Source organism: Ctenocephalides felis, unplaced genomic scaffold (genome assembly GCF_003426905.1).
Source record: "Ctenocephalides felis isolate EL2017-DRISC unplaced genomic scaffold, ASM342690v1 CF-g0.4_SCAFFOLD_03570, whole genome shotgun sequence".
Taxonomy (NCBI): Eukaryota; Metazoa; Arthropoda; class Insecta; order Siphonaptera; family Pulicidae; genus Ctenocephalides; species Ctenocephalides felis.
The window spans coordinates 8677379-8694068 of record NW_020539724.1 but is presented as its reverse complement, the minus strand read 5'-3'; the positions used below and the strand labels follow the sequence as shown (position 1 = coordinate 8694068).

The following is a 16690-nucleotide window of genomic DNA, read 5'->3' as shown; positions in this document are numbered from 1 at the left end:
TTTTCAAACTAGTTATTAAAGTAGAATGAAACTTGTTAATTAAATTAAAATTTATTAGTACAATTACACATAATAAAAGTTTGTCTAAAAAATATTAATTGGAAATAGCTTTAAAGTTATTTTTATCATTTAATACTGTTTTCTGTTAAATTTCATTTACTAAGTTATTTATTCTTCTTTAGGGTGGAGTATGTTCAGCAGATACTATAGAGGAAGTTGGAACAGTATTGCAACAGCCGTTAGCCCTGGGTTACCTGGTTTCTACTGCACCTACAGGAAAAATGCCAAAGTGGTTTTGGGCACCTTGTCCACATCTGGAAAATGTATGTCCAGTATTTTTGAAAAATGCTCTTCATTTGCATAGTCCTGCGGTTCACCAGAAAACAGATGACATTGTTTTACAACGGAGTCCAGTGGGTGGTCATCCGCTTGACTCACAACTGACTACAGATGTATTGAGGTAAATAATAAAAAAATTAAATTAAATATTTGAATCAATATGATATGTATTATTAATTATATATACATATATATATATATATATATATATATATATATATAAATAATTATAAACAATATTAATGTTGTTTTTATAGATATGTCCTGGAAGGCTACAATGCACTATCTTGGCTGGCAATGGATACTAATACACATGATAGATTATCTTGTTTGCCAGCACACGTTCAAGTACTGATGCAACTTTATCATCTGACTGCTGCTTTGGTCTGAATTTAAAATTAACTGCCTTTAATAGTTAGGGTATGTTGTTCCCATTTTATTTAGTTTTTTTTTAAAAAACTCTTGAGGAATATTTTAGGAAAATATTATTTATAGTTCCTCTGTAATTAGTTAATTTTCTTAATTCAATATTATACATTATTTTTTTATCAATATGGTAGATGATTACTATTTGCCAAAATTGGATAAAGTGGATAAATTTTTTATGACGACCAATGGACTAAAACAATGAATATTGAGTCAATTTTTTAAACTAATGTTATAATCAATTAACTTCCTATAAAGGAAAATTACAATGCGAGCAATAATTATTCTTGAGATTGGACAAATGTTTAAATATAATATATTATACTAAATAAGTCTAATAATTGTTTCTCAAGACTGATACTCCTTTTTAACATGATTTGTAAATAGACATGTAAATACTCTGTTATGACTTATGTTCATTTATTTATTGTGATAATTTAAATGTACACATGTGTAAATACAGTATTGAAATTTTCAATGTTTGACTTTATTGAGATTTGTAAATAAGCTAATTTTTCATTTCTAAATACAATTATTTTTGTTTTTTTCGATTATAACTTTTCTTATTTACGTAATTAATTTTAGGAAAATATAAGAAATCTGCATATTTATTTTAATTTAAATCTATCCTACTTTTAATTTAAACGAGATGAAATTTTATTTATTAATATGATATTTTGATATTTATAAATAAACGGTAAGCACCACAGCTTAGAAGTAAATTTTGTACAGTAACCTTTTTATGTTACATGATATATTCAAATGTTTCGACTCTTGCAATATTAGCAAAAAAAGATTATTTCTATTTTTTATATTTTATTAAATTATATGAAACAAAATCATGGTTTGTATTGTATAGCCTTATATTTATCAGATTGTTAAAAAGTGATTGTACGTTATTATAGGGCTATCTATAGTGGTGCCTTTTTGTTAATTGGAAAACTAATGAAACTATATTTTGTAAATGAAGAATTTCCACTTTGAAATAATATTTCCAATGTAACAGAATTTTACATAGCAAAATATATTTCAGAACTTGCAAAGTACAAACTTAATTAGTAATATCATATAAACACTTGTTAATTTTAGAAATTGTTGCATGACAACTAATCATTTTAAGTGTTATTAATATTTTATAAAACCAATTATTATAAACTTGTAAAATGATTAATAATAATACATTAAAAGAATAATTTATGAGGTTAAGATATTTATATCACTAGGCATAATATTAGTCGTAATTTAATATTTTTAACAATCACATATGGTTCCGCTATTATAGTAACTATTTACTAAATTAATTATGAGTCATTTATTATCAATGTGAACTAGGGGGCCAAATGATACGATTGTCCAAGGCCTATTATTAAAAATATCAAGTATTTTTACTAAGCAATGAATAAAGATGACACCGCACATTTATTAATGTTTTTGTAATGTACATATATACATAATATAAATGCTCTGATACATAAAGTAGTCAATTTATTAAAGTAGATGAGAATACCAAATAATATTTGTATATATGCACATGGAATTTATAAATTCATATGTTGTACATAACTACATTTGTTATGATTTGTGTTCATTACTGTTATAATTGTTCATGAATTTAATAGGTCACAATTATAATAAATATACACAATTAACATAATAGTATGTATACATACTGTCATAAATTGATACAACTTTAATCTAAATATAATTTAAACAAATATAAATATTAAAAAATATTAACCTTGAAACTTAGGCCAAATTGCATTGTAAAATAGCTAATAATATGTACATTGACTTATATAAGGAAATTTTCAAATATATGATTTAAATAGAATAATAATTCTTTCATTTATGTAGATTTGATGCATGTAAATATTTTCTCAATACAGTAATATCTTGCTCAACGCTGCTTTTAGGTAATACTTTGCTTAACGCTCTTCTAATTATTATTAAAGGTATGTGTTTCCTATTATAACTTTCTACAACAGTATATTTTTTTAAAAGTTATAATAAATAATCTATTTACTTTGATACTTTATTCTTGTTTTAGTACTTCTCTTATTTTTTATTTTACAGGTTTCATCATTTATTTTCATAGAGTTTATCGACTTATACTATTTAATAGTATTACTGGAAATAATTTGAATTGTGTATATTATATCCTTACATGTAATATATATAAATATACATATTCATATCTGAATGCTTTTCAAAGTTTAAAAGCGTATTCAAATATCCCGCCATATTTGCAAGTTTGGCACATGCAGCGCCTCTATGTAAAATCGTTCCCATTTCGTGAGGAACTAACGTCAAATGTTAGACAGTTCTTGCGTGAATAGGAATCCAATAAGATTTCTGAGCTCCCGCGGTGATTGCTTGCAGCGCCTCTATGCAAAATTGTTCCCAGTTCGTGAGGAACTAACGTCAAACGTTTGACAGCTCTTGCGGAAAAAGGAATCCAATAAGATTTCTAGATTCATAGAGGCGTGAGGAACTAACGTTTGGCAGTTCATCTCCAGTTGGATTTATATACTGTTATCATCATATGGGCTAGATGGCTTGGTTTGTATGGAATATATAAATTTATATATTGATTTATACACGATTATATATGCCCTAGCTGCCGTAGTTTGTATGGAAAATGGATATATAAATGTATATTTTGATTTATACATAATTATATATGGCCTAGCTGCCGTAGTTTGTATGGGAAATGGATATATAAATGTATATATTGATTTATACATGATTATATATGGCCTAGCTTCCTTAGTTTGTTTGGCAATTGGATATATAAATTAGATTTAAAAACTGTGCAGTAATAATGAAATTAGATGTATAAATGTATATAATTATTATGTATCATATATTGAATTATTATATTGTTATCATTAAATAATATATATTTAAAACATTGTGATCTTGCTAATTACATATATATTTATATATATATATATATATATATATATATATATTCAGTTTTATTATATAAAAAATTTAATATATATATATATATATATATATATATATATATATATATATTACATATATATTTATATATATGATATATATATATTTATATACGAGTATATTGGTATTATTTTGTAATTATATAAATAAATATTTAAGTAATTTAATTTGATTTTTTTTTAACATATAATTTATAGAATTTTTCAGGTTGCTTTTGGCAAACAATAATTAATAACCATAAATAATTTGACAAACAATAATTAATAGCTCTAAAATTAATTATATTTACTTAATTACAATCATACATAAAGATCCATTTACATAAAGATAGATATATCATTTTATTTCATATCATAATTTTATTCAAAAATGGCGCCATTCGAAAAGCAATCGAAAATCCTTCCTTTCGCAATGATAGAAAGAGCCGACATCGAAAGATCGAAAATTTCATAGTAAACTGCGTCTGTAATCGTTTCGAAGTATCAGGCGAACAGACACGCTCAGAATTTATATATGATAGTATAGTACTATTCGCGCGGCCCATAGAACTCGCGTACTCTTCATACATTTCATACATTTTCATACGAATTTCTCTGCCGATCTAACAGGGTAGCAGACACATTTTTCAATCAAATTTCGCTCGTATTTCACAGGGCCGTCTGCTGAAATGTTAGGGGTAATTATTTTTAAAATTTAAAATGCAATTTATTGTTTTGGGATATTTCGATAGGTTTTGGTGTTGGGAATGGTTTTTTAACATTATTATAATTGTATAAACATTGGAAAAAGTAGTAAATGTGCATAATGTAGCTGATAATTGCAAAATTTAGTTATTTGTGTATACGTACTACAATTTTTGACCTTTCGTCAACGTTTTCAGGAGAACGGCTGTACCAAATTTGAAAATTTAAAAAGCATCGGATGTGGCTTGATGGGAACTCTACGCAATTCGGTTTTTGCGACGATCGGACAAGCCGTTTTTTTAAAATTAGTGTAATTGTGCAAAAATTTTCGCCCACGTTTTTTCTAAAATTGTTAAATCGAATTTAAAAATTGATAGACTATTCGAAAGATATTTTTGGGGAATCATAGTTTTTAGTTTTTGGTAAAGATCGGCCGAGCCGTTTCTTTGTAATTAGTTAAATAATATGGAACAAATTTTATTTGGTATTAAATTTTATAAATTATACACATAGTATAATTCTTAAAGTAAAATTACATATATTAGTGATATTATAATTAGTGCAATTTTTATAAAAATGTGTTTTTCCAACTTTAAAAAAAAATTACATATTTATTTTATTTAACATATAAAGATGTTCAAAATGCGGTCCTGGTTTCTTGTTAAATGTAGTCCTGCTTTCTGATTGGTTGCCTCGTTTTGACAGCTCCAAATATATAAATGGCGGACAATTCTTGTTACTTCTTACGAAAATGCTCCTGTAATCGCTTCGAAGTATCAGGCGAACAGAAACGTCAGAATCTATATATGAAAGTGTAATGTTACTCGTGCACAATGTATGGTGTGACTATAACGAATTCATTTAACCTCAATGTAAGTACAAATTGATTATCATTACGATTATTATATTTCAAATTGAATGTCATGTGGCTATTATATATTATATTTTTTATATCAATTCCTATTTTTATGATTATTATTAAAATTTATTTCTATGTTAATTATTAAAATTAAACTAATTAAATTGTTACATCGATGTAGGTATCTAGTAAAAATGATCACTATTTAGTGTTTCTTGTGATAAATCTATATTCTTTTTACAGGTGCTTATAACTTTTAAAGAAACAAGAAAGAAAAATTAAATGAGATGTATAATTGATGAATTATATAGAGGCCATTGTGTACAATTGTGTTGTATTTAACTGTCTTCCCAGAAATATACATTAAACGGAGAAGCAGAGATGATGAATAGAAGATCGAGTAAGTTTTGCAACATTGCATATACTATTATATATAATAGTTTTAGGAAGTTTAATTTAAAGTTTGTATAAAAACTTAAATATCGAACTGCAATTCCAATGAATTTGCCAATTTATGGGAGAGTAGAAAATAGAATGAAATGATAAATCAAAGTAGTAATGCCTGTATATTAAACTTCAGTTGTAGTTACATAAAACACCAATATTTTTTAATGAATGGAGTCAAAAAAATGATGAGAAATGCTTATAGTTTATTTAAGAAATACAATTTTGTACAAAAGTACATTTTGCTCACAATAATCTAAGAAAATACCTCATAAACCTATTAGAATTTCATATGAATGTAGTTGAATCACATGAAATGAATGATTTCACTATAAGTGATTCTATAGATAAATTCTTTATTGAATCAGATTTATACTTACAATTTCTTTTATAATGAAAAACTAATTCTTTGTCTCATCAAGCACTTTGAAGCAAAAACATTACGGGGTTTTAATTAATTGTCAATGAATTGATAATTGATATTAATGTGCTTCGAATAATATGCATACTAATTTATACTATTACAATACTTTTAGAATGAATTGAGTTTAAAAATAATAAGAACTTTATAAAATGCATATAATATATATGTTTCACAAACAAGTATTTAATTATTAACAATAATTTCACTGAATTTCTATTTTATAGTGTTATGGATTCTTTCGCTGTTGCAAGTATACATACTTTGGAGAATAATAATTGTTCGGGATGGTAACAGGATTGTCCCTGTACTTCAGAGATAAAGAGACAAGTTCTGATACATATATTAATAGAAGTATGCATTTATGCTGATTTCCAAATGCTGAAATCTTTAAAAATATAAATACATAGGTAACTATAATTTCGTGCATGTACTACAAAATGAGAATGAGGAATTATACTATAAGAGAAGAAAGCTTCAAGCTTCTAAATACATTTATACAATCTTGTGGAGACATGATTTTTTTATATGAACAAATATATCATAATGCAGATGAAAGACAGATAGTAACCATATCTTCTTCTCTTATGATACACCTACAAATACAATAGATAAATCACAAAACTAAGACAGAAAAATAGATGTAACTTTATAAAGAAAAAGCAAATGTAAAATATTTCTTTTATTTCAATTAATATTATAATAATACATTTATTTTTCATTTAATTTCTTATATTTGTTATGTAAAATAGTAGAATTACATGCATTTAAGTAATTTCATACTGTATGATATGAATTAATATAATATTTATAATAATAATGTAATTTATAGGAACTTTACTTCCAAAAATAAGAATGCTTTGACGATACTTTTTTATATGATATAGTTTATTATTCAATTAATTTTGCTAGTAATATAACATATCATTATTCATTATTACAACCCAAATATTTCCATTATAGGAAATTCCAAGAATTCAGAACAATGTGTCTATCCAGATTTTTCCTGTCTGTAATGGATTATTCTGTGTATTTTCTGAGTTTAGTATTTACGATGGATTGCTTCCAACACAGACTATAGGAGTACCTTTAACTGGAACTAATCTATGAAGCACAATTAAGGAAGATGAAATATCTGAGCATTATAATGATATAGAAAGCAAGTTGCCTTTGTACCTTTGAGAGGAAATAAAATGGTATTGTCAATGTTTAAAACTTAGTTTTAGCTATGTATGATTTTCTTTATATTGACTTTTTATCAAAAGTATTTCTTGTAGATTACTTTATATAATTTTTTATAAACTGTTTGAAACTGTTTACGACAAAAGTTTTTATGCAACTTATGATGTTCAATATAATACAAGTCCATTATTGAGATTTAAATCAATAGAAATTAAAATATTCTGTTAATTTGTTTATTAATAATGTTATAAGAGTGCCGTTAAGTTCTGACAATTAAAATTGTACATACAATTTTGATTGTAACTTAATTATTTGTAAAATTCAAACTTTGAATGTATGTGATTAAACAAATAAGTTTAATTCTTGATATAATTGAAAAAAACATATGTATCTATAGGTACAAAAAATAAGAGTAAGAAAATCTTACAAGAATAAGTAATAATTCGTAACTAAAATTATATATATATATATATATATATATATATATAATTTTAGTTACAAATTATTACTTGGTCTTCTTAGATTTACTTATTGTTTTATATTTATTCCATATTTAACTTAAAGATCCATAGTTCTTTTGGAAATGGATATATAAATGTATATATTGATTTTTCCATAATTTTAATTGGACTAGCTGCCTTAGTTTGTATAGGAAATGTATATATAAATGTATATATTGATATTCATTCAAAACCTGGAACATTATTATATATCTAATAGAGTACAAAGCAATATATAAATGCATTTATTGATTTTTCCATCATTATAATTTGACTAGCTGCTTCAGTTTGTATGGAAATTGGATATATAAATATATATATTGATTTTTCCGTTATTATATATGTATTAGCTGATGTTCTTTATAGGGAAATTGGATATATAAATGTATATATTGATTTTTTCATTATTATATATGGATTAGATGCTGTAGTTCATAGGAAAATTGGATATATAAATGTATATTTTTCCATCATTATATAAGGAATAGTTGCCTCAGTATATATGAAAATTGGATATATAAAAGTATATATTGATATATACATCATTCGATGTGTTCTTGTCAGTAGAAAATAGTTAATGGAAAAGATGCATTACTTCAGGTCGAGAAAACATAAGGATTAGTATAAAGTAGTTTAATTAAAAAAAAGATTTTTATTATATCTTTAAATAGTATTCATCATGTATAACTTTTATTAACAAACCAAATTTATAAAATTATATTTTTTAATCAAATTTATGTCACTGGACTTGATCCAGAATATATTTATTATTGATTGGTATCAGATAACGATAAAAAAAATGGATTTATGTAAATGTGTGTATAATACACATTATTATTTATTTATTTATTTATTAATTTTACAAGCCGTCGGTAAAGTAATATTATAATAAGGCTTAAGTCAATATTTTATAGGTTTAATATAATTTAATTAATTATTATAATATTACTTTACCTATAGCTATAGCTATAGCTATATTTTATTACTTATTGATTTATTATTTAATTTATTTACTATAAACTTATTTATACTTAGTTAATTTTAATTATTTTTAAATATAACTAGTTTGTTTGTTGCAAGTATTTTTTAAAAATTTAATAAGTATTTTAATAAGCTTTACAATACTTTTACAATATAATTATTTCATTTAACAAATTTTAGGTTATTATATGATATTTTAACAAATTTAAGTGTCTTATATTATTGTTAATATTATTATTATTATCATTAATAATAATATCATCATTATCATTATTATTATTATTGATAGGTATTTTTACAATATAAGTTTTTTTTCTTGGTAACGGAGCGTTTGATTTTAATAATTCAAAAAACATTTTATTTGTATTGACAAGATGAAGAACTGATTAAATTTTTGGGAAGGCAGGTCCAGCGGTTATAGATTCTCAATTAAAATAAGTTAAAAAAATGGCATTTGGCGGTCAAAAATGTTTATTGGACATATGTACATCAAATTATCAGATAATTTATAGGGGTTTTAATAATGTGTACACATTTTGTGTAAATTTTTTTGAGTTCCGTACCAAGATTTTTAATTATGGTACGGGAAGTTCCAGCAATTTGCCTTAAGGCACGATGCCATGCACCCCGCTAGTTCATAGTCTCATCCCTATGTTATTATATTATCTAGGGTTTCATGTATCCTTTATCCTCACATTTATTGTGTAATGTCTCCTTTATCCGTGTTGTGTTGGTGTTCGTGACAAAAGCAAAACAACACCGAACTGAATGTAGGTTAGATTAATACCAATACAAGCGCAGAACGTCATACGATTCGTCATTCGCACACAGTAAGTGCGCGTGTAGTGACGTTTATGTGCTTGTGTTGGATTGTTTCGGCGTGTGGGAAGAGACCGATTTCACTTTCCCTTATTCAGGCGAATGCTGTGCTGTTTGCCGGTAATTATATGAAATTGTATATTTTTTTTGATGATTTTATTAATAGTAATAAACCATAGGGGGTAGTAATTTGTTTATTGCCAAAATAAATGCAAAAGAAATGGTTTGCGCAAGGCTTTGGCGCCATTGACGGATTTGACATATCGGCATGCTTCTAATTCTAACCTAACTTAATATGTTGAATTAATAACTGAAATATTTTTACTTTAATTAATTTCGACACGTGATATGTGTCATCATTCAATAAATCAAACCAGGAGAAATGAAACACAAAACTAGTGGCGTATGGCATCGTGCCTTAAGGCAAATTGCTGGAACTTCCCGTACCGCAATGAAATATTCGAGAAATTTTAAACGTTTTCAAATCTATTATTACAAATACTGTCACTTTCATTATTTTTGCTATCTTGTTATATATGAGCAAATCAAATGTAAATCATAATTCAATTAATCGTCATTTCATTTCGAATTCAGCTTCAAAAAAAAGTTGCCTAATTTGCACAAAATTGAAAAAGTGCTTCCGTATAGTCACAGTCTAAACGCATTTGCAAATAATTCTGTGCGACATTTACACTTATACTGTGCTTAGCTTGGCGGCATTTTCACATTTTTCAATAAAAGTAAAGTCTAAATGCACTTGGGTAAACATTTGTACCAGAGTGGCGCTTAGACTTTGCTTAACCTGGGTAATTTTTTGAATTTTTAATCCAAAATTACAAAAATATTTTATTGAAAATATAAAAAGATGTAATAATTTTTTATCCTCAAAAGCAATTGTTTTGTCAATACAAGCAGAAAGTTTTTTAGATCATTCAAATCGCTTAGTTCAGTCAAAAACTGCCATTATTTGTACATTTAGCTCTGTATCTTCAAAATGGCGGGACCTGTCTTTGCCAAAAACTAATCATCTATTCTCCCAATCATTACAAATTGAATGTTTTTTAGATCATTCAAATCCAATACTCCGTTCTCTCAAAAACTCGAATTGTATTTTCTGCACTCTTTGCTCCGTATCTCCGTAACGGCTGGACCTGTTTTTGCTAAAAACTAATCAGCACATCTTCCTATCAATAGGTAACGAATGTTTTTTAAACCATTCAAAACACACACACACACTTACACGTACACATCCAGTTTTTCTGAGGTATGCCAAAATGTTCAGAAACCTTTAAAACGTCGAGAAATGCAAAAAATTTCATTCTCGATTTTTGGCCCATTACTATAACTACCCTACGGGAAGATAAAAATTACAACAATATTTTTATTGAGGATTTTATTTAACAATAAACACCCAAACATAACTACATTTCATGTTTATTTATCTATAACTACAATCCAAATAATGTAAGAGTAATAATTAAGATATCGATCACAGTCAATTGATTTTTGGTACCAATTTGTTATTAAATTGTATAAATAAACTAACAAAAATGGCATCCTAAATATTTTAACAAATACATGATTGATGCTTTAATAGATCGATACTCAAAACGAACTGTGTATTGACATTTTAAATTATGTTTAATAAAATTATCAATTAAGATTTTATATACAGGCTCCCTATAGATCAGTCTTTCTCATAGTGGGCGATATGTAAAAAAATAGTTAGGGGCTTCTTATCGCCCCCCCAGTGAGTTATTGTAATATCCAGGGGGGCGATAAGAAGTCCCTAACTATTTTTTTTACATGCGTTGCATTTGCTCTAACTGGCAAATTTTTTAATTTAGAATGTAAGGTTACATCAACAAATATAGCACACTATAACTATATGATATAAATTTATCAAATTTTAGAGATTAGGTAAACAAAAATGGTAGGGAGGCGCTACAAAAATTTTTATTTTCAAAGGGGGCGTTGGAAAAAATAAGTTTGAGAAACGCTAGACCTATATAATATAGATTGATTTTACTATACCTATACTCGATTCAAGTTTTTTTAATTTTAATACTCGTTTTTTTTTTACAGAAATGTTTCCTGAGAGGATTAGCAAAGTATCCAGTTTGTCTTGGCGAAGAAGTACTTCTCCTGTTTGGTGAGTCGTTTTTTTATATTCTAACTTGATGAATGTTTATGATTGACTTTATGGGTGTGCAGAGTGATTGATTGAGTGTAATATTTCAAAAATTTCTTGTTTTTCGTACAAAATATTTTACAAGATAATTGGTTTTCTTTTATCATTTTTATATTATAAGCTGGAGAACTTTTCACGATACAAGTCCATGTCAGATCTAATGTATGGATGTTAATTAATTCTGTTCAGATTCGTAGAAATAAACAAGAGATAATTTGCGTCGTATTTCACCCAGTTTTTCTCTTGTTGTCTTGGTTGTAGGGTTTCGCTTGTCCCGTTCTAGGATTTCATAATATAGAAACGCAGTTGTTAATAATAAATTGATATACTGGTAAATTAAATTATCGAATAAACAGAACACAAAGACTTTTCAGTGTATCACTTATACCATATACATAAAATAAGGCTGAGTGGAATGAATTTCCCTTCAAAATTAAGATTGCTATTATGATAAAATTTTCAACCGTTGATTTCAAACATTAATTAAAAATTATTGTAAAAGTTAGTAAATTTTCTAATTAATCTCGTAGGCCTATAATAATTTATTAATTTTATCATCTATGCAAGAAGAAACAGATTTTGAAATTAACGTGATTCTTATAAGGTTCATGGCCATTTCAAACTTCTATCGTCACAACTCTAAAAGTTGTAAAATCTCAATTCATATTGATTTAAGTCTATTCTTCACACATAGAGAGGAGTGGTAGTTTCTCCGTCTTTCCTAAAGACAAGATGCCACTTGCACCCACTTCCATTTTTGTTCAATTGATTTACGGATATTCAAAATTCAAAAACCCGAGTGAAAACTGAGATTCATTGTTATTTTACTACTTTTTATTCAAATTGAGATTCATTGTTATCTTCCTACTTTTCTAGTAAAATCTTTTTATAATCGATATTCCAAAATTAAAAATGCATTCAAAAATTACATTTATTGTTATCTTCTTACTTCTCCAGTAAAATCTTTTTCTAATCGAATTATCATTGTTTAAAATTGCTTTTAAAGCATTATTCTAACGTAACAGCATATACTTATCGCACTCTGTTTAGATTATTATCTTCAATTATATGCATTATATAATAAAAGTGATCCAATTCCCAAGTTTTGTTGCAAAATCGCGTGAGATCTGTTCTAAGAACAAAAGAAAATGAAATCGTAACAAAAATCTTATTGTTAGTCATAGAAAAATTATGCTGCTTGGATTTACTTGGAGAATTATAATATTTAATTGTGCGTGTAAATGTCTGGTTTAAATATGCTTAATATACTGATTCTAGTTTTTTCTTGTTTTAGTAATTTTTAAAAATATTTCTTTATTCTCAAGTCAGACTTGTATAGAATCTACCGTTAAGGTTGTTAACCGAATATACTGCTCGGAAAAAAATGAGAAACCTGTTTTATTATCTTGGAGCTAAAACAAAGTTGTATAGAAATATAATTCTGGTAATAACTTTGGCAGACAAAATTTTAAGAAATAATAGATAATAAGGGGCTTCGAATCTTACAGCTTATAAAGCAAGTAATTAATTGCTAATTGCTCTTCCTTGTCTGTTGAATTTGGTCATTAATAATTCTTTATATATATATATATCCAATTTATACGCACATATGTATTAGTACCTGTGCTAATTTCCCTCGTAAGGTTTTCGTCTAATTTATGAGTAACATTCTCCTAAATAATTTTGTCACGACTTCGATGCAGTATATCTTTAGTAACGATCTCCATAAATAAACGAACCAGACATTCGCTTTTCGCCAAGTTTATAGTATTATTGCCGTCTTTCAAGATCACGACATTTGTGTGTATGCTCTTATTCGCATAATTTTCTATTTCCATTTTGTATTCTCATAGAATAGCCGGCTTTTTGCCCATAAGACATTGCCCAATCTTTAGCCGAGACCTGTAACACGCCCTAAGGTAATAGTCAACATAGAACTTTATTTCAGACATCGGATTTTGATTAAATTATATAGATACGTGGATTTCGAGATGGGATCCTTGAGAATTTATGAAAGACTTACCTGCTTGCTGATCTAGTTAAGAATGGACAAATTGTATTTAGTAATAGGAAAATGTTAGAGTTGTTTAAACAAATGTATTGCTCGGGCGATTTGACAATCTTGGTAATAAATGTCTTAGGAGTTTCTTAAGTGAATTCAGATTCACATTCAAGTTTTCTATGTAGGAGTTTCTAGAATTTATTTGCAATATTTTTTTTAAGAACAACCAAAACCCTTATTTGTTTTTTTTAAGCTGTTATGATAGTAATCTTTTATATTCTAGCATTATTAGACCACCCAATGGTCCTTTCATCTTGTGATGAAATTGTGATTAGATATTTCTGAATTGAGATTTTTATTTGAAGTCATATTAAAAACTATTTTCAAGTAAACATTGATATCACTACTGCTTGATAACAAACTGCTCGAGATGGGAATTGAACCTGGAACCTTTTGGTTACAAGTCCAAAGCTCTTACCACAGTGCCTCGACAAGCTCTTCTTGATGTCCAAAAATTAAAAAAAAAATGTCAATTGAAAAAATGTTATTAAATTTATATATTTTGCTAAGTTTTTATCCTTTTTGTATTTTTTAATAATTATTGTTTTTTAGTTAAGCTTTGCTAATTTTGATCATTTCAACTTTGGTCATCACAGAAATCTGATCAACTTACCAATTTTTGATTTAACCCTCGGATGCCAAAATTCATATAAATCTCAGAATTAGCGAGTGGAAATTTTTGGAAATTTTTGGAAATTTTTAGTCTTTTCAATTTTTCAACTATTTTTGCAATTTTTGGCCATTGACTATGGATTTATACTCAATTCGTGAAACTTCAACTCCCTGCCAAACTTCCTTTTTTGTTCTTCAAAATTCCATGCTCCTGAGCCGGTTAATTATTATCATCAGTTTTGATTTAATTCGATAACCATTACTTTCGCATTCGTTTATCTCAAACATCTTAAAACAATTTTAACGAAGTTAGAATTTAAAGATTCTAATCATATCACGCCGAACTTTATATTATCATCCACAATGGCTTTTCTTGCGCCAGTACACGATTCTAAAATCACGACGACTTGTCTGCATTCGTTGTGTATATAATAAATATTAGATTCATTTATTCGTGTATGTTGCTGCATACAAATGCAAAACGAAATAAATAAGGAAATGGTAAACGATTACACAAAAGTAAGTTATTTTTTTATATTTTCAACAGCAATAAAAATATAACAAGTCCTTTGAGCTGTTGTACTGACTTCTTGAAAGACATGGCTCTGTAGATGGCAACCCAAGTGGATGTCCTATCCCTATGTAATGCAATTGCTATTACTACAATTTCTGCAATGCTGATGTATCTTAAAGAACTATGTTTTCATATAGTTTGTTTTATATATTTTATATTGGACGACGTTCAAAATATTTTTTATAAAAATCTTTTTTTATCGATCTCTGTTACATTATTTTTATTTCTGTATCCTAATTCATTAAATTTTTCATATTTATTTTTTTGGCATAGCTGAAGGCTGTTTTTACTTGGAAAGATTTTTTTATCTTACTAAAATAAATTTTATGAATTTAATAAATTTACTTTGATCAGCACTTGACATGACTAAAAATAAGGAAAAATATCCAACAACATGCCAAATGCAGAAAAATAGTAATTTTATCTAAAATGTATGCAGAAATTGTACAATAAATGTTAAAGTAGATTCAATTCTTGTCTCGGGCAACTTGATATCCAGCAGTAGTGGTAGGCAATTTTACTTGAAAAAATTGATTCTAATACGATTTTGAGTTGGAAAATTGGGAGCATTACTGCAACGACATAAAATGCAATCATAATAAAAAAAATTACCTTTTACTATTACCTTCTATACCTGTTCTTATAACAGAAATTTTTATTTATACAAATTTTTGACTATTTTAGTATGATTTTCTCATCTTCAGATTGCTGTACAATATATAAAAAAAGATAGTGTGAAGCTTACTCCTTGTTTTTTGAGAATTGGTGCTATTACTAATTTTTTTATGTACCTATTATTCTGTATTTATGATCCTGAATTGTTAAAGTTATTGTTGTGATACATTTCAAATTAATAATTATTACACTTTTTGTTCAGAATGAATTTTTTTCCATTATTCAGTAAATCATTGTTCCGGTTGGACAAAAACTATTGGAGCAACAAGTTTATATGTTATTGCCATAGATAGGATGCTGTTTCTTCTTCTTCCATTGTTTCCTAGAATATCCCTTTTTTGTGATTGAACAACAACTAGTTTATACAACCTGAAATATTTAATTCCAAATTGAATTATTATATCGTCTAACATCTTGACTCTATAGTTTCGTAGTTTTTTGTCTCACCAGCTCCTGAACCAAAAACCATTGGTGGTGCACCCTGTCCATGTGGTGCTTTTATTGTCATAGGATGCTGTTTCTTCTTCTACCATTGTTTCCTAGAATATCCTTTTTTTGTGGGAACAATAACTAATTCATAGTCAATCAACCTGAAATATTTAATGCCAAACTGAATTATTATATCGTCCAACATATTTCCAATTTTAACGAAGTTAGAATTTAAAGATTCTAATCGTGCTGCTGCTCCTAATATAACTCACCTGCTCCTACCAAGTCCATGTGGGGCGTTAATTGTCATAGGATTCTGTTTCTTCTTTTACCATTTTTTCCTAGATTTGTTTTTTTATTGTTGCAACAATAATAACTAGCTTATAGTCAATTTACAGTCAATTTCAACAGAATTATTACATCGTCTAAAATCTTGTTCCTTTTTTCCTCTTTCGCCCTACCAGCTCCTTCTAAAATCTTGTCCAGTATCTGTATTCGTCGTCTCCGGCTCAGTATGGGTTCGTAT

The 16690-nt window shown here is 27.0% G+C and overlaps 2 protein-coding genes and 1 long non-coding RNA gene across 3 annotated transcripts in view; all 3 read left to right on the top strand.

The window, feature by feature from the left end:
- LOC113382688 (mediator of RNA polymerase II transcription subunit 13) overlaps nt 1–729 on the top strand; it is a 99728-nt gene extending 98999 nt beyond the window's left edge. Inside the window, exons 25-26 of the mRNA XM_026620918.1 lie at nt 183–460; nt 597–729. Of these exons, the coding sequence (XP_026476703.1) occupies nt 183–460; nt 597–729 (411 nt within the window). The remainder of the gene's footprint in view (nt 1–182; nt 461–596) is intronic.
- A 4433-nt stretch (nt 730–5162) lies between these two features.
- On the top strand, nt 5163–6514 carry LOC113382705. Its single transcript, XR_003367683.1, has 3 exons — nt 5163–5287; nt 5518–5674; nt 6367–6514. It is a non-coding gene; the product is annotated as an uncharacterized LOC113382705 (long non-coding RNA).
- Nucleotides 6515–9713: 3199 nt separating this feature from the next.
- LOC113382856 (long-chain fatty acid transport protein 1-like) overlaps nt 9714–16690 on the top strand; it is a 233745-nt gene continuing 226768 nt past the window's right edge. Inside the window, exons 1-2 of the mRNA XM_026621102.1 lie at nt 9714–9741; nt 11707–11773. The gene's annotated coding sequence lies outside the window, so the exon portion shown is untranslated. The remainder of the gene's footprint in view (nt 9742–11706; nt 11774–16690) is intronic.